This window comes from Polyodon spathula, chromosome 19 (assembly GCF_017654505.1).
Source record: "Polyodon spathula isolate WHYD16114869_AA chromosome 19, ASM1765450v1, whole genome shotgun sequence".
In the NCBI taxonomy this organism is placed as follows: domain Eukaryota; kingdom Metazoa; phylum Chordata; class Actinopteri; order Acipenseriformes; family Polyodontidae; genus Polyodon; species Polyodon spathula.
Window position 1 is genome coordinate 6,573,719 of NC_054552.1, and position 24,928 is coordinate 6,598,646.

Here is a 24,928-nt window from a genome sequence, read left to right on the forward strand (position 1 = left end):
TAATCTGTAAAAAGGTATTTTGGGAAGATTACTGCTTCAAATCAGACCGTGTTCATGCTACTGGGCCGGCCCTGTTCTGTAACCCCTGTCACATTTGCGTTTTTAAGGGGCTTTGCGTGTTCACATATGTGACTGAAAAGCAGGCCTAAATTGTGGTGAACTGCTGTTTTTTATTTATGGAATGATAGCCTGCACTCAGAATGGAAGAGCTACTGGGATATACAGTAATCCTTTTGTAGTAGATGTTTCTTATTAATATTTTTTTTTTCAATGCAGCACAGTAGCAATTTTATGGTATATGTTAAAAAAAATAAAATCATATAGACCATTTTTTGACTTAATGTTATTGTGTGTAACGGGGTGTTGGTCCAAGCGTACCTCCACCCACAATCAGATTATTCTCTCAAGAACACAGAGGTATTTAGAATGCGGGAAACAGCAACTTGCTAGTGTTGATAGGTTTAAATATTTATTTTCATTATGGATACTTCACTCAGATTGCAAATGACTGTCAGGTTGTACACAATGACACAAAGACATTCACAAGACAAACTCACGACTGACCACCTAATAACCCTACTGCTCCTTCCTAAGGAAAAACATTGTATACTCACTATTATTATCTTTGCTATTATTATTCTCCAGTAACTAACCATTAACACTAAAGACTGAACATTAGCATTACCCATTATCTTGGAAGATTACAGATCATGTGGCTATAACAAAACCCTTGTCCCACATGTAAACAACAACTTCATTAAGGGAATCGCCCTAATCAGCTTTCTATTTACCTTTCGTGTGCGTGGTAGTATGGAAATGTCTACATTGGAATGACTTCATAAATATAGCCCTGAAGCTATATATAGGGCCCTGAAACCCTCAAATTGCAAGTGTGAACAGGGTCCTAGTCATTAGCTTTGTGTTCCAAAATCTCCATTAAACCACTAAAACTCTATATTAATCGTTGACCCAAAACATGACTGCAAGATGTAAAAGCTTCTTATGATAATGGTACATGCTGTCATTAACAAATATAATTAAATAATTTCCTTTCAACAAATTAGTCAACGTCAAGCCCAAGGAAGCCTCTTAACCTCTGGCTGCAGACATGCTAGTGCACTGACTCATTGTCTTCCCAACATCTTGAAAATACATTTTCTTCTTTTAGCTGTTGCCTGATGGTAACTATTGTGACAGACACCAGAATTAATGGTCAATACAGCCAGCAGTCTATTCCAAACTTTTCCAGCTGCTGGCAGCAGCATGACTCATACTGTAAGCCAAGGAGTTTTTTTTTTTTATTTTTATTAAAACACTTGCATGCTTTTTTCTTCTTTTCTTTCTTTATTTCTTTTAAACAACTTTCCTGAAGTCTGTTTTTTTTTTCTCTCCTTAAACGCCACTCAGAATCCCCCAAAGAGAATCCTTACGAGGATGTGGACCTGAAAGGCCGCTCCCAGGGCCGAAAATCCAAGCTGACATCTGAGAACTCACTACACAGGATGTGGACTCCTCAGGACAGGAAGTACAGTACACCTCCCCAGGTAATTCATTACTTGTAATGGAATAATCAGTCATGTTGTAAAACAAGACCCAGAAGTATTTTTTTATTGTTATTATTAATTAAAGCATTATGCTGTGGAAGTTAGAGACAGAAAGATATGCATTCCAGCTGGACAGCTGTAATAAAAGGCAACTCTTGGAAGGAATTAGTAAAATACTATAAATGGGAGGGTGTACGGATTTCGAATGCTGTTTGTCCTAAAGCCCTGGGCCCATTAAGACTGAATGGTGCAGGTGCCATGTGTGTTTAAAAAACGCTTTAACGCTTGAGTGGTTTAGTCACCTGTAAAAGTTTAGAGGAACGTGTGCTTGCAATATGTAATCATTTCCTCTGTGCTTGAAGCAACACCATCAGTGGTTGTTTTTATTTTAAAATAACATTCCACAGTTCCTCAATGATGCAGAACTTTAAAATAAATTTTATCAGTTTGTAAAATAAATGTTACATAAGTTAAGAATCGTCAAATGTTGCATTTATAATATATATATATATATATATATATATATATATATATATATATATATATATATATATATAAATATAAATATATATATAGGTTTATTTGTATCCACATTGGGTTTTATAATGTTAAATGTGATAAAGACGTACATGACATGGCCATGTTTGGGGGCGTTTTTTTTTTTGTTTTGTAGTAACCCCGTTCTACTAATACTGCATGTTAAGTGCCTATAGTATGGGGATACTGTAAGTTGACTTAACTTGGTCTACAGCTCGTCACCAGTAAAAGCAGTTTGATATTAATCTGAAACTATCTCATTTCAAGCTCCCGTCAAAGCCCAGCAGTCAGTCGCTACGCCTTCCCGGGCCCTCAGAAAGGAAGAGCCACCGTCTCCCGCGGCTTTCCAAGAGGCACAGCCACGATGACATGCTGCTCCTGCCCCAGCTCGGTGTGCCCCCACTCTCCTGCAGCCTGAACGAGGACAGCCTGAGCACCACCAGCGAGCTCTCCACACGCAGGCCCAGGAGGGTCCCCAAGGTGACACACCCTGCGATCAGCAAGCACGGCAGTGACTGTCACCCCCTGCCATAAAATATATATGAATATAATTCAGATCTTTAATCTAACATCATGTAATCAAAGACAATACAAAAAAATAAATAACAAAAAGTCTACTGGCAGCCATAATAGTAGTACAGTATTTCATGTTCAATTTTGAAATGTAATTCAACATGTTAGGGTAACATTATTCAGCAGGTTTCATTCGACCTTATTGAGCAAACTGTGTTAATTCTATAGGGTGATGCAAAACTTTTGGCCATAGCTGTAGATTCTAAATTAGAGCTAACAGTAATGTGAAAATGTACTGTAGATCACTTTTATCCTCTTACGTGTAGATATGATGTACAGACTGATAGATGCCTTTGTATACACCCAGATTCTGATACTCTCAAAAGATTGTCCTGACGTATGTCCATTTTCATTGCACGTGACGTCACAATTAAATAGCTTCTCTAGATATATGTAAAACCGTACTGTGACATACAGACAGAGAGAATGACAGACAGACAGGGTGCCTCCATGCGATCCCATATTCTGACATTCTTAATACCTTCCTACAGAATGCCTTTTCAAGTTTGATTAGAATTTGACAAGAGATTTTTTAATTGATATTTATAGTTAATGTCTGTCTCAGATGAGACAGACAGCCTCCATACACCTCAGATTATGATACACTCAGTAACCTGAGATGAAAAATGTCCTGTAAAACCTGAGATGGAAAAATGTCCTGTATAAATTTTTTTTTTAACGTTGTAAATTCATTCAGCTTTATAGTAATTTAGATTTATATTTTGGTCACTTCTTTGACCCATGGCTGGACTTTCATAAGGCAGTTTGCAGACCAACAGTAAATAGCTTCAGGCCTACCTCCATAGCACTAGAGTCACAACTCTATTTTTATGTGCACGTTTCTTTTGGAACCCTCTTTCCATGTGACTGGCATATTGTGATACTTGTAAAACTTCACAACCATATTTGAAGCATTTGAAAATGCCTTTATGTATTCATTTTTCATGTAGAGGAGAACAGTGGCTTTTTTTACCATTGGCTGTAGAGTGCATTCAGAGCCACTGGGAATGGATTGAATAGCCTACAACTGGCTTAAAAACAACATCCTCACAGTCTGTTTCCTGGTGCTATACACTATAATAGTAAATACAAACCTTGTACTGTAGCATACCAGCAAAAAAGGCATTGCTCCAGCCTTATGTGTTGTACTTAAGAGGGAATGTGATTAATGAAACATACTTATTAATCTGAAACCGCATGCAAAAAGATAATGGCTATTATCAGCTTTGCAGTGGCAACAATAGTGAGGATATACCAATTAAATCTTTGCTATTTTGGATGTCAGCTAAGCTGTCCACATTTGAAATATCTTATTGTTGTAGACAGTCTGTTACAGCTTCTCTCTGATTTTTTTTTTTTTGTTTTTATTGCACATCATATTTCATATCAATTCTTTCTTTAACTGCTTCCTTAAACATGGCTTAACAGACTGTCCATATTTGCTTTCCAGTTTAACACTGCCTTTTTTATATTTTGTGCATTTCATTGCAGCTTGTCCAAAGGATTAATTCTATCTACAGTGCGAAAAGAGGGAAGAAAAGGCTGAAGAAGCTTTCAATGGCCAATATCGAAACATCATCATTGCGAGGTATTGTCCTTTTTTATCAAAATAAATTGCCACAACAATATAGATTCTAGCACAAAGATACTTAAATAATGCTAGCGTATGTATAAAAACAGATGTACTGTAAAAAATGTTGCCAGTGTATTTAATTAAACAGACATTTTTTTGTGAGAGTGTATGGATTTTCTTCTAAACATAAGTCTAATGGATAACACAAATACTTTGCCTAGTGCTGTGTGTGTTTCTGGGTGTTTCTGACTCTTGTTTGTATGTGTTTTTCAGATGAGAACAGTGAGAGTGAGAGCGACTCTGATGACAGGTTCAAAGGTGAGAGGTCGCTGAGCACAGTCATGCCTCAGTCTCCAGAGAGATGGCTTGGCACCCCGTGGCACTGTACTGCTGTCTCTTTGAGACACTGGAATCTTGTTTTGTCAATCCAGACCACATATACATTTGTGACAGGTTTGCATGCTAGCTGTGTCTTAAGGTCTGAAAGCCCATTAAACCAGGACATGCATTACGAAAAACGACCTCTCGGTCCCCTGACAACAGAACTAATAAAGCAATTACTATAAAAAGATATATGAAGAGAGGCATTACAACACATCACTAGCTGGATAATTATTTGCATATTCAGTAGTCCATATTTATGTCTATTTACTCTCAAACAATATGTAAATTAATGTTTCAGGGTAAACTGAATTAAACTCCCCACTTAAAGGTTCAAGATGTTATCGAAAAGAAAAGTACTGTAGTACACTCAAATTTATTTTGTCATAGCATTTCTGTTTATCAGATTGATACTGCTAGCTTGTTAATGGAATAGATTCAAGGATGAATCACTGGGTAGCTATTTAATTTAAACCTTGGCAGATTTGCAAAAAATGAAAACAAACAAGAATAATTTTTTTTGTTGTTTTTGTTTTTCATGATCCAGCAGTATTTAAAACCAAACCCTAAAACATAGATTACTAAATCAGTTTAAACTAATAAACATGATAACTTCAGCTCACAGGCGATTTAAGGTGGTATTATAGGAGTATGGCTGAAGGTGGTATTGGTAATTGATGTTTTAAGGTGGTATTATAGGAGTATGACTTAAGGCGGTATTGATAATTGATGTTCTAAGTTGCTTTCCATTCAACTATAAAGCAGAAATCTAAATTGTTAACCTTATAATTTACTAACATCACTAACATAACAGTTTGATGCCGTCATATAATTGTAGCATTTGAAAAACAAGTCGGTGTCAATAATCTTAAACAGCTAGGATCCTTGCCTAAGCTTTTTTTTTTACACACATGGAAGTGGAAGTCTGTTTCCACTCCTGTGGCCATCGTGCCAGTCAGGGACATCATGGGGAGCTGTGTAAACACCAGACATGCCCCACTGACACCCACTGACTGCCCTGTGTAACCCCCCTGCCGTCTCGGTGTTGTTCCTACTGCAGCTCACACTCAGCGCTTGCTCCACCTCCAGTCCATGCTCAGACGGGCGCCCAGTTACCGGACCCTGGAGCTGGAGCTGATTCAATGGCAGGAGCGGGAGCTGTTTGAGTACTTTGTCGTGGTGTCCTTGAAGAAGAAACCCTCCAAGACCTCCTACATCCCTGACGTAACATACCAGTTCCCAAAGGTACAGGAGTGATGAAGGTGGTGAGCGAGTGTGTTGCAAATAAACTTGAGCTGGCTGGGTTATTGAGAAGTAAGGAAATCGTTGCTGTGGTAGTTAATTTTATATTTACTTAAAAAGAAAAAAAAAAAACAAGACTGTTTATGTTTGTTTACAAAGGGGTGTTCCCTTGGGTATGAAAATATTCTAGCTGTCATATCCCTGCAAAGAAAAGCCTAGGAGATTTGGAGTTGAAGTAAGAGGAAAATAAGTAGATAAACCAAGGAAGCTTGTGGGCAATAGTGTATACTGTTAGTATAACACTGCATTGTGGTTTGCTTAAAAGGGATTCACAGATTAATTTAAGTAAACAGAGCCCCTTCTTTATTTTAAGAAGTATAGTGCTTTCTTGATTGCAATGTTGTGTGCACGGGGGTCTTTCTCCTGGCAAAGTTTAATACAAAGAGGCAATCAAACCACGGTTTTAATATTGTTTATTGTAATCTGGTACCAGTATACAAACAGAGGGGTCTTGTTAATCATCTCAAGAAGGGACCAGAGCCAAGTCTTTTTTTTTTTTTTTTAGATTACTAATTTTAAAAATGTGACCCCTACATATACAAGAAGCAGTCAGTGTGGATGAAAGCTTCACCTCGGGGAGCAGTTTAATGGAAGCATGGACTGATAGGTTGTTGGGGCTTTTAGATTTGCAGGTCTGTTGATGCCCAGTTTATTTCTCATAACCCATCACCTCTAAATCATGTGTTTCTATAGCACAGCTCGTTGTACTGGAGTATAATTTTCCTTAAATTGCTTTCCAGGACTGTTTTGTTTCATTGAGAATTCAGTAGAATTCTAGGGAGATAAATTAAAAGTTTGTGTTAAGTTTAGTTCACTGACTTTATTTTCATTCAGTGTCTGTCTGTTAGCTATAGCATGACCCTGTTTCATGGTTCATTTATTTTCACTCTATTCTCTTTTAAAGTGAACTTGGTACAGTTTTAAAACAGTTTTGCCTTCCCTTTTTCTAGTCAACATGTATATATTTTAGCATGTCAAAGTTTGGGTTACAAAAAAGCTATGGTTTAAACATGTAAGAGGTAGTCTCCCATACTAACAAAAACGTATACATCTAAAACAAGAAGTCTGGCAACACAAAATGCTTTTAAAGCAAATGAAAATCTCCATTTCTTTAGGCACTATAGAGTAAGTGGTGTTTAGTACAAGGTTGGCTCTATCCATAAAGAGTGCAGAGAGAGTGAGAATGAAGTTGACTGGAACCTCTTCTCACAGTTAGAGAGGCCGACCAAACAGATGAGGGAGGCTGAGGGGCGCCTGAAAGCTATCCCACAATTCTGTTTTCCTGATGTCAAGGACTGGACCCCAGTGTTGGAGTACAGCAGGTGATCTCTCATTCTAAAATCTACCGCTCTGATCCATGCCATGTAAAGCTAGGGACATGACACGGCTTGGCTTTAAATAACATAAGTGCAATTATCATTATTTTGAATGCAGCGAAACCTTTTCATTTATGCTAACTGGAGAGGATGGAAGCAGAAGATTTGGATACTGCAGAAGACTGCTGGTTAGTTAATACATTTCCTTTTTTGTAATTCATTAGCATTTTATAAAGGAGTAAAAACCAATTGTTTAAATGGGTTTAACTCTTATTAGCTTTATTAAAATAAATACTGCCACCCCCCCTCCCCCCTTTATGGGGAGGTGTATGTCCTAGATATGCAGATTTTGTAATAAAACACTTTTGTTGTAAGTCACATGGTCTAAGAAGTGACTAGGTATAAGGAAGCGGCAGCAATATCTTATGTAAAATATCTGCATATTACAAATTGAAGTTTAAAACACAAGACAATACATAAAGACCTTCAGCAGATGAAACTAGGACCAGTGATAATCTTGCTAGTGCTAATAATAGGTAAGAAAATGGATTATAAAACCTTGGTCAGACCCTTATTTAACGTTTAAAGTTCAGCTTGCTGGCCTTGGTGGATGCCAATTTTGAATAAAAAAGTCTAATACATTAGATATGCCAAAGAAAAATGCTTGCAAACCCAAACATTTTCAAGGAAGTTCTGTCTTAGCTTTCTACAGCATATGTTACTGTCTCATATTTATGACTGTGCCAGGGGTCAGCTTGTATACCTTTATGTAGAGGTTGGACAAAAAATAAATAAACACCTGCCATAACACATTTGAAAAGAACAAAATGTTACAAAACTGAGAAACCAACAACTGGAGAGTACTTAAGAGACTTTTGAGTTGCAGTAATTCCCTGTGGTTGTGTTAGTTAATGACTGGAATGAACACTTTGAAAATATGACCCTTAAAAGCCAGTTTGATAACATCAAGTAGCTGTAATTCTGAACATACAGAGGCCCTGAGACAGTGTGTTTTCACTGGCAAAGAGTTTAGGCAGCTCCTTGTCTGGTGGTAGTCCAAGACCTGGCATTCTGTAGACATTCCTTTAGATTCCTCGCTGTGATTTTAACCAAACTCTGCATACTTGCATACTAAAATCACTCATTTTAGAAACAGTTTCATACCTAATATAGACAAAAAAGATTACGTTTTTTTCACTGAGCTGGAGAGAAACAGTAAGCAAGTTTGAACCGTGAATAGATTCATATGGGTTTAGTTAGCAGAAATTCTTTGCCGTTCATTAAACACAATGAGGCACGCACCTGCAGAGGATTCATATTTGAAGCATCTATCTGTTAACTCTCCAGAGACAGTATTAAGTCATATCCAAAGTTTATAAGTAATGAAACTGAAGTCAGGAGACTGCTTACGTCAAAGGAGGTGCTACTGAGCACCGGTTTTGTTACATTTAGAACCCAGAATGCACCCCTATGAAACAAAGTGATATAATGCAATGCTCTTCCCCATAGTGTACTGTTGTTACCTTTTTTTTTATTTATTTATTTTTATTTAGTGTTTGCCAATTTGTTTTTTTATTATTTTCTCCCATTTTAGAATGTCCAATTAATATTTAAGCTCGTCTCACCGCTACCACCCCTGCACTGACTCGGAAGGGGCGAAGATGAACACACTCTGTTCTCCGAAGTGTGTGCCATCAGCTGACTGCTTCTTTTCACACTGCAGGCTCACCATGCAGCCACCTGAGAGGTGCAGCGTCGGAGGACAATGCAGCTCCGGGAAGCTTACAGGCCAATTGTGTACCGCCCCCTGGGAACTCCCGTTCATGGTCGGCAGTGGAATAGCCTGGACTCGAACTGGCGATGTCCAGGCTATAGGACACATCCTGCACTCCATGCGGAGTGCCTTTGCTGGATGCACCACTCGGGAGCCCTCCTTGCTTATTTTTATTAGTCCTGCAGCACAAAAGTTTTTTCCTGACAATCAATTATACAAGCTAGTCCCTGTGCTCAGACAGCTTGCTCAGTGCTCAAATAACTACATAAGGTTCATCTGAACTTGAAATTGTTGTAAAATCTAACTGATCAGGTCAAAAAGACTATAAACATACGCACAATGATATACGTATAAACTTGACAGGCTGGCTTTGGGCATTTGTTCTTTTATTTATGAATAAAAAAGATTTGTTAATTATATACAGAACATATATTAACATTTCATTAACATAAGTTCAATAGCTTGCCTATTAATTTTCATTTCTGATGTGGGCTGAGCAGTTGTTCTTCATCTGATAAACTTGTTTGCTTATGCATTAGCAGTATATTGAATGTGATTTAATTTCCCTTTCATAGCCAAGTGGAAAAGGCCCTCGCTTACCCGAAGTGTACTGTGTCATCAGCCGACTTGGGTGTTTCGATTTGTTTTCCAAGGTGAGGTAATGCTTTCACAAACATATTGTGAGTCGCTGGCAACTAAGGGCAACATGAAAGCCTTGTTTAGGCATAAAGATGAAAGGAGCTGGATCTGAAAGGGTAGGGCTCACATGTGAGGGACAGATTGCTTATCTGGATCCTCAAAAGCCTTCACCAAATTTCAGCAACAACAGCAATAACTTTAAGAAGACTGTCAAAAGATCAAGTCTAAAAGCTGAGTAGTTTTTAGATGTTTAGAAAAATACAAATCATGTACTTAATATTCAGACTGGACTTACTGTCCATTATTTTCCTCCATCAAAATAGTCTAATCAGTGAAGTTAAAATAAACTTCTACTCTTACAGTTCACACATCCCTTAAGTTGGTTAACCATTGATCCATGGTTTTAGGGTTTTTTTTGTTTGTGTTCCATGTGTGCTCATTGTGGAACTTTACAGAGCAATGTGTTGTAAATGAATCGTATCAGTGTGGAGTTTATTAAACAGCCCATAATCTATTTATTTATGATCATTTTGGGGGGAATAATGAGGACGGAATAACCAGAAAGTGATGGCTGATTTAGATCGAGAAGCTATGGTGTGATCTTTGATGTTAATAAGCAACTAAAGAATCTCCTGCTCCACTGAATTTCAAGAGTATAAAAGATGAAATAGAGGGTCTAGCTAATGAGAGGAACATATGGACCATTAGTAACTGTTAGGACGTGGATTTCGTTAGCAGAGGATAAACATGTTCATTACACAGTATGTTAATGAGACGGGTCCTTGTGTTTTCATGTTCATGATAATTTTTCTAAAATGCACAACTGCATTTTACAATTATACTGATGAACGCCCATGAATATGTATAGAAAACATATTTGTTAATAAAACAAGAATACACTTTTAAATGCATCACAATGTATGTATGTGTGAAATATAACAAATGTACAATGAACACTTATCATGGAAAGATGTTTTTTTTTTTATTGACAATGTTGCCCTGTGATTGGTTAGATCCTGGATGAGGTGGAGAGGCGGAGAGAAGTTTCTGCTGCCCTGGTCTATCCGTTCATGAGGAGTTTGATGGAGTCCCCATTCCCTGCACCGGGGAAAACCATTAAAGTCAAGACCTTCTTACCTGGAGCTGGAAACGAGGTCAGTCAGCCTTAGACAACCCTGTTTTCTGCATGCCTACAGGCTGTGAAGTTTCTGTGTCCAGTTAGTTGTATGGTTAAAACTGAAATTAACAATATTCGATTAAGCGGTGATTTACATGAGCGTGTTTTCTTCACCACTGGGGAAAATGCATTGTTTTGTCTTTATTTTGCTTGTCTGTTTAGAATTATGAGTTTTCTCAGCAGGTTCCACTGTGATGCTACAGTATGTTCAATTCCTTTTGTAGGTGATCGAGCTGCGTCGCCCCATGGACTCCAGGCTGGAGCATGTGGACTTTGACAGTCTCTTTCGCTGCCTGAGTGTCCGCCAGGTTATTAGAGTCTTCGCTTCTCTACTGCTGGAGCGGAGAGTCATATTCGTTGCAGATAAGCTCAGGTAACATACCGTATGCATAAGCACCACAGATATTTTAGAGCAGATCTATTTTTTCATCCATTGATCATTTTCATATGAACTAAGGCAACTTGAGGTTTTGTGTGGCAATCTAGAAAAGTAATTAACTGCTAGTATGTTTTTGTCTGCTTTCTGGAACTTTTACGGATAGAATGGAGATTTTAACTTTTATATAAAATATGCAAGCTTGGAATCTAATGCAGTGTCACCCTACATATTATAATGAGCATTACTGGCAGCTGTTGCCAGTTATAAGTCGGGAGTACTAACCTCAGTAGCCACATTTTAACATCATGGCTTGTTTCAGTAGCACATGGGCGACCACACAATATCGATACTAATATAAAAGAAAAGCATTCATTTTACTGCAACATGCCCTACATAATGGATACTGACTACTCCCAGTGCTCCACCTTACCAGACCCTATGAATTAAAATATATTTTGTTTGCTTGTTTGTTTTTTTTGTAGAATATCAGCAGCTATGACTAATGACTTGTTTTTGTCGATGTGTAATTAAAACTGTTAGAGACTAAAGAAAGCTTAATCCAGTTTGGTAGAAAAGGGAATGTTTCCCAGCTGCATTCAGAAAAGCTTTCTTTACTGTAAATGCACGGTGTGTTAAAGAACAGTTTGCTCTGTTGATCAATACTGTCCATGTGTTGAGGTCAGAATCATGGTCGTGACGGGTAATCGTTAACACACTGCTGGTTATTTGGAATATCCAAACAAAGTCTACTGGCCTTGGAATTTTTCACATTGCAGAAATTGAACTACTGGTGTGATAAACATACACATTTAGGTTACTGAGTCCTCTTTGAAGGTCAGAGCTGTAGTAGATATAGGAGGTCATTGAACAGTCAGTTGTATGTGACTCCTAACCAGGCACGAACGCATTAACTCATAATTACCACAGGTATCTCAAGCACGCTTGTCACTAGAAAAAAACATAGCATATGGTCTAATAATCACTTTTTATGAATTGTATCAAGACATATTACTTGTGGCTCATTTAAAAGTGTAGTTGTATGGAGTTTAGTTGCAGTGAAAGTGCATAGTGTGGCTTGGGCTTGCTGCATTTTCTCCACCCCAGTTATTTCCTTAAGGACTTTTCCCATGAAGAGACTAGGCTAAGCTCACAAAACTAATTTCACTAGTGAATTGCGTAATATTTGAACCCAGATGACAGAAATACAGTAGTGAAAACTAAGGCATTAGGTACACTGTATTGCATTTTTTTTTACTGAGTTCATGAAAAGAACAAGTCCCTTCTTTTTAACAGACAGCAGTGTCACAGCCAAGGGCATTCAATTATCACCTAAACTCCAGTGGACTGAAAGCAGTGTTCTTAAAGAAACCGCACACATGTTCATTGACTTTGTGAAATATTTATCTTTACATTGTTTGGGACAGTTTAAACAAACATGTGTACAGGGACTTCTGGTGGCTGCTGACATTATGTGGAAAATATGCACTTCCCTTTGGTCTGTTTTAATGCCGTTATCACAGAGGCCCCTGCTTGATCACGGCAGTTTGTCCCAATTTTAGTGATAATAACGTCATTCCCCCCCCTTCTTTCATATCTCCCAATCATCAAAATGAATAATTTGTTCCAGGGAGTGAATGCTCAGTTTTGTAATACAAACGTAAGGAAAGGAATTCCAAGTGGTGTGCATGACTAAGTGGATTTCATTTTTGATTGCTGTTTAGATTGTTTTGTGTACTGTAGCAACCCTAGATAGCCTCTTCTTGATTATAATGACTCTACTGTGCAGTAAATGAAAACTCACAGCACTCAAAAAAAAAAATCTAGCTTCATTACTTGGCATCCATTCAGGGTGTGTTTGAGCCTTGATAAAAGTTTTCCAGTTTGCTCTTTTCCGTGCTTTTACCATGGTTATACTCTACATTTACCTTAGCGTACCATGGTTTGCTGTTTTTTTTTACCATACATCTCTGGGTCACAATTTATTTTAAGGGCTGTTTTTTAGTGTATTAACTCTTAACAAACATTGTAAATTTTTAGCTTAGAGATAGGGTTAGGGTTAGGGTTAATAAAAAAACAGATTTAATTTGCTAAACATTACTATAGTAACAATTTGAACCAAGTTCAAGCATATGATCGATTGGGCATTGATTATCCATAGGGCCCTGGTGTTTCATTGATCATCCATAAAGCTGTGGTGTTTGCAGTTTTAGCTGGCCTGTTATATATTATTAACTAACAGTAAAAATAAATAACGTACATTAACATTATAAGGAAAGTGGGAAAGTGATAAAATTATAGATTGAAACATAAATGCAAATTATATTGCAAGTATGCATCTGGGAATAGGGCTACTAAATGTCCCCTTCACCTGACCAGCACAAAGCAAACCTTTCATGTTTTGTTTTGAGTTTCTGGGCTGGCCAAGACTTGAACATTTTTGTAAGCACATCAAGCTTTGTGTTTTTCTTCTATTATAGCAGAAAAGTGCCTACACTTAGGAACATGTGGGCTGTAAAACTCACACTTTCTAATCAGACCTGATCCTTCAGAGCGTAGCAGACAGTGGACAAAACTGAAGAAGGACTGTTGGGATACTGTTTTGGCAAAAACAAATAATTTTTTTAATATGTCAGCAGCCACAACGTCTTCGTCCTGTATGGGGGAGGTATTGTAATGGAACCGAAATGCAATGGACAGTGCGGATGTAACAATATGGAAACCTCTTGTGAATTCACACCGGCAATGATAAATAGAGGTGTTGCTGAACTGGTTGCTAACCTCTTGTGTAACACAAGCTTTAACAGAAAAACAGATTTACAGACAATTTGATTTCACTGCGGATCTCCTGGGGAGCAGTTCCTATTGAAAATAATAGACATGGAAAATGTGTGCTGTTAGTTGAGTTCTGAGCTTCCATCTGCTGGGATCTTAATAGACAAAAGTGGAAATTACTCAGGCCCCTTGTGATGGTAGTTGGTAACACAATACTGGTAACGTGCACTTTCCACTAACACAAAATAATACATGACACAGATCTCAGCCCACTGTAGCAATTGCTGAAAATATTTCCATAGTCAGTAAAGTCTGTTGAGTTCATGTTACTGTTCACTACTGTATTTCTGGAGTCTGTATAAGGATGGGTTTTGCCATGCTATTTTGGAGATTGTTTGCTTAAGCATGTTTTCATGCAATTTCAGCATATCAATAACATTTGTGACGCATTACCATTGTCACACCAGTTAATGTGAGAAGTGTATGAAGACTGTATATAAACAAAGCCATTGCTGTCCTAGAAGTAAAAAAAAAGTTGCACATTTTTGGTAATCTTTAGTGTTTCCTAAATGCCTTATTAGATTTGATGCAATAACTGCTTGTGTAGATAATTGAACCACTTTTACCCAGAAAGTAAAACAGATTGTGTTCCTCCTATGCCCTTGGAAGTATTCTGTTTCAGTACTGACTTGTGAATTGTAACTATTGTCTATAAAAATGCAGTGTGAGACATTCCATGACTGCTGTTTTTTTCTCCATTTTTTTGGCCATGGTGAATTAAGATTTTTCTATCGCACTGGCTGGTTTAAAAAAAAAAAAAAAAAAAAAAAAAAAGAAATGACTGACTCATACAGTTTTTATTAGATACAGTATTTGTTCAGGCAAAGCATGGAATAACAAAAGCTGTTGTCTGTTTCAAATTAAATTAAATGCGATGGAAACTCTTTAACCTCTGTTTAAAAAACAAAAACAAAAAAATACAGTGTACTGCCTTAAAACAGTTAATGCTGGAGCTCTAAACACGTTTGGTGAAGTAGTCTTTCTATGACAGAAAATAATACACCACCTGGTGTTTTCTTGAGTAAGATGAAGTGATTAAAGTTCATAGTTTCCGATAATTGACCAGAGTTAAACGAGGCTGAAGGGAGACGAGGATTGTGGGTGGCATGTCTTAAGTGGCAGCATCCTGTTCTGAATGATGCTGCTGAGTTGCTTCAGGGAATAGGGTGAGCAGGGCTCAAAACTGGCCAAACTCCTTAGGGGCATCTGGCTCCTAGATTTTAAAATTTGGTCACCAAATAAATATTTAGGGGCTAAGTAAATACTCTTAATTAAAATATTTTAGTGACTTCAGTTTTCCCCAATTGATTAAATCTATACTCTAGTGGTTTTTATTAAGCAACGTTTATTAATTAATTAATTTATAGTCACTTCAAACGGCACCCAAAACACTTTGGATTTCAGTTTATAATTTTATGGTTGCAAAACATGATGTTATAACTTACTGTATAGAATATGGATATGAGATTTCCTGTAACCTGATTGATCAACAAGCATGCCTCAATTAACAGTATTCAAACTGTTTAATCACTTTCAAATCAATCTGCCTGAAAAAACGTAAATATAGTACAGCATGAGTTCGCGCGTGTAATTGACCTCTTTCTGGTTTATTAGTGCTTCATAAAATCAGGGAGGAAAAAAAAACTATCAGCAAAACCAGGTTTTATTTCCTACCTGACCTGCTCAGTCTATAAAAAATGACCACAGGGACTAATTTTGGTCGCCTGGCAAACCACAGCTCGCAAATTTGAGCCCTGACAGTAAGTGTGTTTGTGTGTGTGGGGTTTCACTTCTGCCTCTCTTGAAGTTTACTGTGGACTGTCATGGTGGTAAAGCAGCATTGGGAATCACTGGCCACTTGTGATAGAAGAAAATGGTTGAGTAAAGAACCACAGAACTGGTAAAGAACCACAGACTATGCATAATAGAATGTTAGAAAACAGTGTGGTGAAGGGGATCCACTGCTCTGCTTCCTTGAGAGAGGAATAAAAGTGGATGTTTTGTGACCCATACATGTAACAGACATTGACTAGCTTTAAATGGCCAGGAATTAAAAAGGTTAAAGTAACATCTTTAAAAAGTCTAGCAAGAACATATTTAGAACCAGATTAATGTCAGCTTTTATTCAACAAAGATATTGCATGTGCCAATAATAAACATTACGCCTTCATTGTCACCCAAATGAGTGCAGTGTGCAAATCTGAGAAAAAATTGTGGGTTTGGCTGGAAGAGGCAACACAGTGTTTCAGACTTTGATTTTCATGGTAGAAAGGAGGGTTTTGTAAATTACCTGTTACTCTCTCCGTGTGCTACATATGCACTGTAGAAAGATCTCTCATGAGCAATAGTAAATACAGTGAAGGGAAAATGATTCTATGACTTTTGTTTCGGCTTGATTTATGTACATCTAGACCTTTCTTCCCAGCATATCGATTTATCTATTGAGCGTTGCTTTTCAGGGTGTGACTGATTGAACTCTTTTCAATCAGTGACAGTAACTATGAAAGCCTGTGTTCCAGTCTGAATTTGCTGAGTGAGGGTGGTTGTTGTTGTGTACAAACATTCTTTTGTACAGATTATGAAGTGCAATCTGTTAACAGCAGCAGGAGGCAGTCTGCCAATTAGAGCAGCTTTATGGGTTGTGTCTCAGTCGCCATCACAGCTTATTGTACTTCTATTATTTAAAAACTAAGTGAAAGAAATCTTGGCTCACATTTTAACCTGCTGTTTTAGAGTAGGAGGCATTGGGAATTGTTGTCAGTCAGTCCTTTTCAATAGATCTCTAACTGGGACACTATCCCCAGCTCATACAAAGACACACTCTGTCAACCCAAACGCCTCTTTTCACTCACCGAACCTTAGCAACCTGTGGTGCCAAGGGGGTGAACCCTGGAGACGAGCCTGGCTATTGTCAGTAGGGTTTGATGTAGCACAGTGAAGCATCCTTTTGTAAAACAGCTTGCATATATTGTTGAAAACAAAATGTGCTTTGCTAAAACCTAAATAAATGATCTAAGTCTTTAGGGACTGTACAATGTTATATTTTATTGGTCACTATGCATTCTTGTGGTGAAAGCTTGGATATGACAAAAGATGGCTGGCCAAATTATCCATTATTTCCAGGGAATATGCAAAACTGAGCACAGCTTTTGAACTTGTCTACACAAATTCCAAAAGCTATTCCCATTTCCCACTCCCTCAACAAATTGACATATACATCCAACATACCCATGTGATGCTCATTACTAAACACAGCGTGAAACTGATATCTTTTTTCCTTAATAATACTGTATTTAATGCATTCTGGTAGAGTCTCATTGATTGTACATGCCATAGAATTGAGTGTTATGTATTTTGAGCTGCTAAGTCTTTGATCAGTATGTCCCTTTGAAACCACCACATCCCTGGGATGTATATGCCTGTGTGTGTGTGTTGTAAGACATGCACTTCAGTTACTAGTCCTATAAGATGATCACTGTAGGCACACCTGAATGACTGATTTTAAATCCTTTAACTGCTTCCTGCAGATGTGATTTGCAGGTAATGTGAAACAAATCCTATGTTTAGACATGTGTTTATGTTTCAGTTTAACAGTATTCAATGGCTTTAAATGGGTAAATATGCTTTTAAAAGCATGTTTTCTGTAATTCTGGTATTTGGTCTCCACTTGTCCCTATAGTCCTATGTACAGTTTAGAATATCAATGTGAGGAGAGCTGGTGCTTCACCACAGGAAGGGAACGTGTATAAAATGTGTATCCTTAAACTTGTACAACCCTTTCCCTGTCCCTGATTAGCACTAATCTTGAACTACTTTACTGTTTCCAAAGCAGGCCATGATTAGTGCTTATCACGATCTTTGAAACGAGCCAATCTAACTGACAAACAAGACTGCCAAAAAATGTATACCAAAACCAAACCTGTAAACCTACATGTGGTTTTCATATGGACTTTTTACACGCAGCATTGTAGAAGTGTACTTGAGTTGACACATTCTGTAAACAGTTGCCTATGGCAGTGATGTGCAAAGTGTGGGACAGAGTCAGTAAGCCGGTGATGATCACTCTAGGAATTGAACATGAATGGGGCACAAGGGTTAAAAAAAAAAAAAAAAAAATGGCAATGATTGCAAAGAATACATTTTTTTTTTTGTTTTTTTTTTACTGGATTTAATGTAAATCGTGTGTTTTCCTAGATTTAACCAAAAAAAAAAAAAAAGAGCCAGATTTAGCTAAATGCATCAATGTTAACAAACAGATTAAAAGTTTTGAAACTTGGGCTGGGGGAGGCATATAAAAAGTTTGTGCGCTGCTGGCCTACAGTATGTCATTACGGATTATATAAACTTGCAGAACAGGACTAAATGGGGATGAATGGCACTAAGGATACTGCTGTAAACTTAGAGTACTATTTATAAGTACAGATGACACAGCAGAGGACACATTTCAAGAAGGGCGTAGGAAAACCGAAATACTGAAGTATTGTTTAAATGAGCTTGGTTTCTGAGATTTGGGGTGCTCTCAAGGGCTATCGGTTTACTTGTTTGATTGTGGCTTTGTTTAGCCATTGACATCCAAGTCTGCACAAGTTTTGTAACCGCATTCATGTGTTTCTCTGAGGGTTTTACAGTTTATGTAGTTTCATGACTTTTTAATTATACTCCTGTTAAAACAGTGAAAGGGGTTGTTCTCAAGAAATATATATTTCATATACACAAGATCGTGAGAAAGAAAACATGCAGCATGTGATTCTGCATCAGCTGGGGTTGAAACAGTTTTGTGTTAATGATATCTTTCAATGTGCCAATTCCAAATCAAAGGCAAAAACAGGGCATCAGTGACGCAGGACTAGTAAATTGAATGCATAGCAAATATAGAAAAGCACTTTAAAGTATAGTGGGTAGCTAGTTAACCATACACATTGTATTCTACAGTATAGACAACAAACCTTTGATCTGTGGATTTCTGTTCAGCAGATTTCCATTTGACCTGCATCAAATGTAATTCCTCAAATCTTTTTGCAGTCTTTGTAATTTCTGGATTCATTCATTTATTCATTCAGTCAAGCTTATGTGTGTATTTCTCTACAAAATATCTGTTATGCATGAATATACAAAGCAATGCTTTCGGTCAATGGCCCTAGAACTTGTTGATTCAAATGTTATTGGTTAGTGTATCTTGCTATGGCCACAACAAGCCAACAAAGCACCCAAGGGTCTCCATGAAGCTTGTGCTTTGTGTCCTCTGCAGCATCCTGTCTTCCTGTGTCCATGCAGTGGTTGCCCTGCTGTACCCGTTCTCCTGGCAGCACACCTTCATCCCTGTCCTGCCCTCCTCCATAGTCGACATTGTCTGCTGCCCAACCCCCTTCCTGGTAGGCCTGCTCTCCAGCTCCCTCCCCAAACTGAAGGAGCTCCCTGTGGAAGAGGTGAGAATAGAATTGCTCGATGCCACTCTTGTGTTGTATATGCTTCTGTGTCCGTACATTGCTTCATCAGAGAGGTCTCCTTGCAGACAGTTAATCCAAAGCAAAAACCAAAAAAAATGACAAGTTTTTAGTTTAATGACAGTGAAGTTCCCAAATGTAGCCATATTCCATTTTCTCACAGGTGGATCCTGTTGTACTGATATAGGTCTCTGTGTGTGCTAGAATCACAGGTAACCAATTAAAACCAATTAAAAAGGGAGGACTTAATTATTTTGTTTTCTCTACACCCCTTGACTATTTTAGTTCTTGATGAAATCCATGATACACTTAGTTATTTTGTCCATTTTATTTCTTTAACATATCTGTGTGAGTGTGGATCTCTGTTCTGTTCAGCATCAGCTTCAAGAGCTGACAGCCTTGTTTGCCTGAAAAATCAAGAGGCAGATGTAACCAAATAGTAATAAGATTGGGGAAAAAACCCATGAGACACTAATTAAAAGTCATACCCTCAGGAAACTGGCTTGTTTGAAAGTTTGCTCAGATCAAAAACCTTGAATCTGGCTTCCTTTCAAAGCAGCCACAAGAAGCTTGTGGTGGAAATTAATTTAACTTTAGCAACGAATGTCCTTTGGGACCTTTTGATTATTTTACTTTTTTTTTTTTCTTCGCTCTAATAAACAACCCGAACATCAGAAGTAGACTTCTTCTCCTGATAGCCTTATGAGTCTTTGTATTTGTGGACAAGGGGTATTTGTACTTCCAAAGAGAACTCCGTTTTGCCTGGCTTACTTCACAAGAGTAACATACTGCATTGATGTATTAGTTGCGTTTCCCTATCTTCCATTTCTCTCCTCTCACCTTCCAAGGCAGTTCTTATTTTTATACATCAAGTCTCTTTTTCGCTTTGCTTTCTGGCTTGCAGAAGTATGCAGTAACAATATGAAAGGAAAGAGAAATTGACTGGAGCTCAATGAGTAGTGACAATAAAAAAAAACAAAAAACAAAACTATACTTGTAGTATTGCCATTGCAAGTATAACCATTAGAGAATGATTATCTATGTTTCTTTCTATCTGTCTCTCTCTGCACTACTTGTTTGTCAGTAGCAAGGATACAGTGTGCAGTGTGCCATTGGAAAGCATATGATGTTAGTTTCAGTAAATTACAGCAAAACAATTCAAGATTAACGAAAAGTAACAATGAATTTACTGTTTCATTGATGACATGCTGTAATCTACATGACTTGTGTTAAGCCACAGCTGGCTGCAGAGAGATGTTGTTTCAAAGCAGTCAGTTTGGTCTTGCCCTTGTGGGTTTGGCACCCTAATGAAGGGGAGGAACAGCAGTAAATCATGTTAAATACAGAGCATTGGGTTGTAATGACCCTGTCAACTCTGTCAGGAGCTGCTCTCACTTGCGTATGAAATGACACTCTGGGTTAAAACTAGTTACATCTGTTGTTTTTTTTTTTTTTTTTTTTTTTTTATAATAATTGCATGGAGTTGGATTTGTTACCCTCAAGTCAAGATAAAAACTTGAAACCCTCATGTGGTTTGGAGGTTTAGACTGCATGTGTGTTTTGTGGGTGGGGTGTCTTTCAGGGTTCATTTTATAAATTTATTTTTTTGTTTGTTTGTCTCAATTAGGCTTTGATGGTTGACTTGGAAACAGACCGCTTTATCAGACAGGTAAGACCTTGATCAAAAATACAATAAAGCATCTCTTAAATATCATTTCACTCAAACAAGTTGCTGTACCATTTAGAAGTTAGGAAGAAAATCTCTAAAAGATCAGATTCCACATATATTACACATGATATTGAAGCGAATCGTACGTGCTACATGTAGGCATACAACTGTAATTACAGATTTATTATTTATAGTTGGGTGGGTGTATTATTGTTATTATTTGCCACTAGATGGATGATGAGGACACATTGTTGCCACGGAAACTGCAAGCTGCTCTGGAGCAGGCTCTGGAACAGAAGAATGACCTCATGAATCAGGATTCAGATAGCGAATCAGATGAAGGTATGAGAGACTGCATATAGCAGAAGGCATTGAATTTAAACATTGGTCAGTACTGTAATTAGAGAAAGGTGTGCTGCCTATATACAGCTAAATGCTAATATTGAGAAATTGACTATATTGTATGAAAATGGTTATTGTGTGATTCTTTGATGTTGTTGTTCAGCTTGTTCCACAAATGATCAAATTGTAAAACTAACGGATTAAAGAAAAACCCATAAACAAGTTATAATCTGCAAATTGGAAATGGATGGCTATGTGGTAGCTGAAGAATTCCGTGTTGATGAACACGTTTGCCAGATTATATCAATCTTCATCCAATTCAGAATCTGATATTGTAATACACAAACTAATTGAATCCAAAGCTGTAGTCATGTCTTTGAACATCGACAATACAATAATTCACTTTAATATGACGCAGGATTCCCTGCCACATTTTTATGATTAGAGTATGAGTTATGTTAAGTATGACTGCAAATATTCATGCAATTCTTACATCATTATGGTCTGGCTCAAAAAGAAAAGAAGTTTTGTTCAGATATTTCATTTTTACTATCTTAAATTTTTCCTATTAAAAAAGCCTCACTTATGATATATTATGAGCCCAGAGATGCATATTATATGTATGTATGGATATATGTCTATCATGTTTTTAGATTTAGTATGTTGAGGATCAAAAACTAGATAAACATTTTTAATGCATAATCTTGCAGTGTAGGTAGACATTATTACATTATGAAAATTGTGCCCTGCAAGGTATAATATATGCCAAACTCTCAGTATAACAGTGGCCCTAAAAGCAACTGACATGCCATTTCTAGAGTGTAACAGTCTGAGCAGTCTGGTGTCTGAGGCCTTCATCCGCTTCTTTCTGGAGACGATCGGACACTATTCCCTGTTCCTGACCCAGAACGAGAAGGGGGAGCGGGTTTTCCAGAGGGCGGCCTTCCGCAAGTCAGTGGCTTCCAAAAGCATCCGCCGCTTCCTGGGTGTTTTCATGGAGTCCCAGATGTTTGCAGGATTCATCCAGGACAGAGAGATGAGGAAGTGCAGGGCCAAAGGTACAGTGGCGCTCCTAATGCTTTTGTTTCTATTTAGGCTGTGTCTGGTAAAAACAGTGTGTAGAATATTTCAACGAATATTTCAACTGAAGGTACAAAGCACATTTCTGCCCAGAGAATAATACAGGTGTGAAATACTTGTGGACCCAACCAGCTCTTTTTGTTCCCCACATTTCTTGTTATGATGAGATTGGCATGTACTGTATCGGAACAAACACAATTCATCTCAGAATCCAGCACTGTTAGATTATGTTTCCAAGTAACAATATTTACCAGTATGATATCTGTGACGTGAGTTAAGACCAGACTACAAAAACAAGGCCATATTTAGTCTTTGCAGATAACTTTATTTTAAAAGGTCACATCTCCCTGGTTGTATTTATAAATACCCTAATTGCCGAAGCTTGTTCTTTGCCTGAACACACACACACACACACACATATATATATATATAATATATGTTTAATATAAGAAGTGTTGATGCATTATATATTGTCATAATTAAAAGGAAATGTGTCTTGTCTTACAATTGACATCAGTGACCACTGACAGTGGATATGTAGTGTGTTAATGGAATAAGTCTACTTTTCTCACATTCCCTTTAGTAGATTATCACAATGTAGACGTGAATGTATAAATAATATTATATCATATGTGTAAATATATTCATTGTCTTTCCTAGAGCTGTATTACAGGTCTGTAATGATAAAACAATGCATTATTGTTTTAGATTTTGCGACATTGCCTTTCCAACAAAAGTTGTTAAATCAAGTGTTTATCAAACAGCTGTAATATATGCAGTGATTTCAATAGCCATTTCTATATTGACACCTAGTGGCTACTATTGTAATACGTTGTAAGGCTATTAATAAGGTAGTTGACATTACTGTAGTTTTTGCATTAACACGTTATTGTAGTTCCCTCTAATGATGATGCTGAGTATTACAATGATTTCAGAATGGGTCTCTTCATTAGAATGTTCTTTATATTATAAACAACCTTGCCTACTTTTTTTTTTTATATAAACTAAAGATTCCACCATATATAAACATTTTATTTGGGCATATTTGTCTCTTAATGGACATCTGTTTCAAGAAAGATCTTCTCTATGATTATGTTCTGTATTGTTGTGTACAGGTCTGTTTGAACTGAGAGTTGAGCAGTATTTGGAGGAGCTGCCAGACACGGAACAGAGTGGAGTCAACAAATTTCTGAAAGGATTAGGTGAGACGCATTTCTATTGTGCACTATAGGAACATCAGTATGTATCAGTGTCTTACAGTAGTTCTGGATGTTTCAATTTAATTTAATAAACCCTGAGCAGAACAGGGCAATATTTAGACTCAAAAGGAAATTTGCTTTGGAAAGCAAATACAATGGTGGAGGTTGCTCCAACTGTACATGTCTTTCAGCAACTACATTTTTTCTTTAAACAAATTGTTTCACGGGCAATTATCTATGAGCTTTCAGTGTACTGGGATGGTTATATATTGTTTTACGGGTGATTATCTAGCTTTCAGTGCATCAGGATGTCTTTGTATCAACATATTAAAGAGTTGTGTGTTTTGCTATAATTTAACAGCATTTCAATGGTTAAATAATTACATGTGGAAATCATTTACAATTGACAATTATCCAGAAATTGACCCCCTTTCTCTTTTTCTAGGCAGTAAAATGAAATTTCTTCACAAGAAGAATTGAAGAGACCATTTTCTACTGTAATGCTTACCAAACATGTTTTTATCTGTGGAGCTTTAGGTACAAGACTGCAATTTGTGCACATTAGAACACCTTTGATACACCAGAGACTGGCCACATCCACTTCAGAGTGATTGCTATTTTTAGCTTGGAACAATTCATTTCTTTTCAAGAGGCTAACTGTTGGGAACATTTTGTACATAGTGTAATGTAAGCTGGTTGTTTAATGAGCATTTTAATTAGGCCTGTGGTAAATACTTGTATATGACTGAATAAAACAGGTGCTCATTACAATATAATGAGTATGCATGGTACCAAAGACTATCCAATAATGTGCATTTGACTGTTTCAGAATAACCACTGATTTTATAGAATGCTTATGGAGAATCTGAACAGATGTATTGTGGAAACGAATGAAACCAATGAGGGCAAGGCTGTTTGTTAGTATGGAAGAAGTCAAATAATGTTGCTTTAATTGTTAGTTTTATATTTGCCTCTAGCTTTTTATTCTTGCAGAACAGTAAGATAATGTGGTTCTTTGTATGACAGACATCCCATGTATTTAATAGCAATGGTCAGGAAACTGTTTTGTTTATGTAATGCACTACATTAGATATAAAGAAAATAAATACTACTTAGTCTCTTCTCTTTAGTACTCTAAGAATCCATGACTAGGGGGGCGAACAAAGC

General features: G+C 37.3%; 1 protein-coding gene across 4 annotated transcripts in view; it reads left to right on the forward strand.

Annotated features, from left to right (window-relative positions):
* LOC121294290 (DENN domain-containing protein 2B-like) overlaps positions 1-24,872 on the forward strand; it is a 64,501-nt gene extending 39,629 nt beyond the window's left edge. For 3 of the 4 annotated variants that reach the window (XM_041217863.1, XM_041217864.1, XM_041217862.1), the window contains 16 exons: positions 1,408-1,544; positions 2,349-2,561; positions 4,146-4,242; positions 4,501-4,545; positions 5,669-5,853; positions 7,123-7,232; positions 7,345-7,414; positions 9,576-9,653; positions 10,653-10,793; positions 11,041-11,189; positions 19,276-19,453; positions 21,099-21,140; positions 21,371-21,482; positions 22,301-22,540; positions 23,678-23,764; positions 24,207-24,872. In XM_041217863.1, the coding sequence (XP_041073797.1) occupies positions 1,408-1,544; positions 2,349-2,561; positions 4,146-4,242; positions 4,501-4,545; positions 5,669-5,853; positions 7,123-7,232; positions 7,345-7,414; positions 9,576-9,653; positions 10,653-10,793; positions 11,041-11,189; positions 19,276-19,453; positions 21,099-21,140; positions 21,371-21,482; positions 22,301-22,540; positions 23,678-23,764; positions 24,207-24,241 (1,919 nt within the window). In that variant the 3' untranslated portion in view covers positions 24,242-24,872. Of the gene's footprint in view, positions 1-1,174; positions 1,276-1,407; positions 1,545-2,348; positions 2,562-4,145; positions 4,243-4,500; positions 4,546-5,668; positions 5,854-7,122; positions 7,233-7,344; positions 7,415-9,575; positions 9,654-10,652; positions 10,794-11,040; positions 11,190-19,275; positions 19,454-21,098; positions 21,141-21,370; positions 21,483-22,300; positions 22,541-23,677; positions 23,765-24,206 lie in introns of those variants that run through there. The other variant, XM_041217865.1, reaches the window with a different exon arrangement.
* Positions 24,873-24,928: the final 56 nt, after the last annotated feature.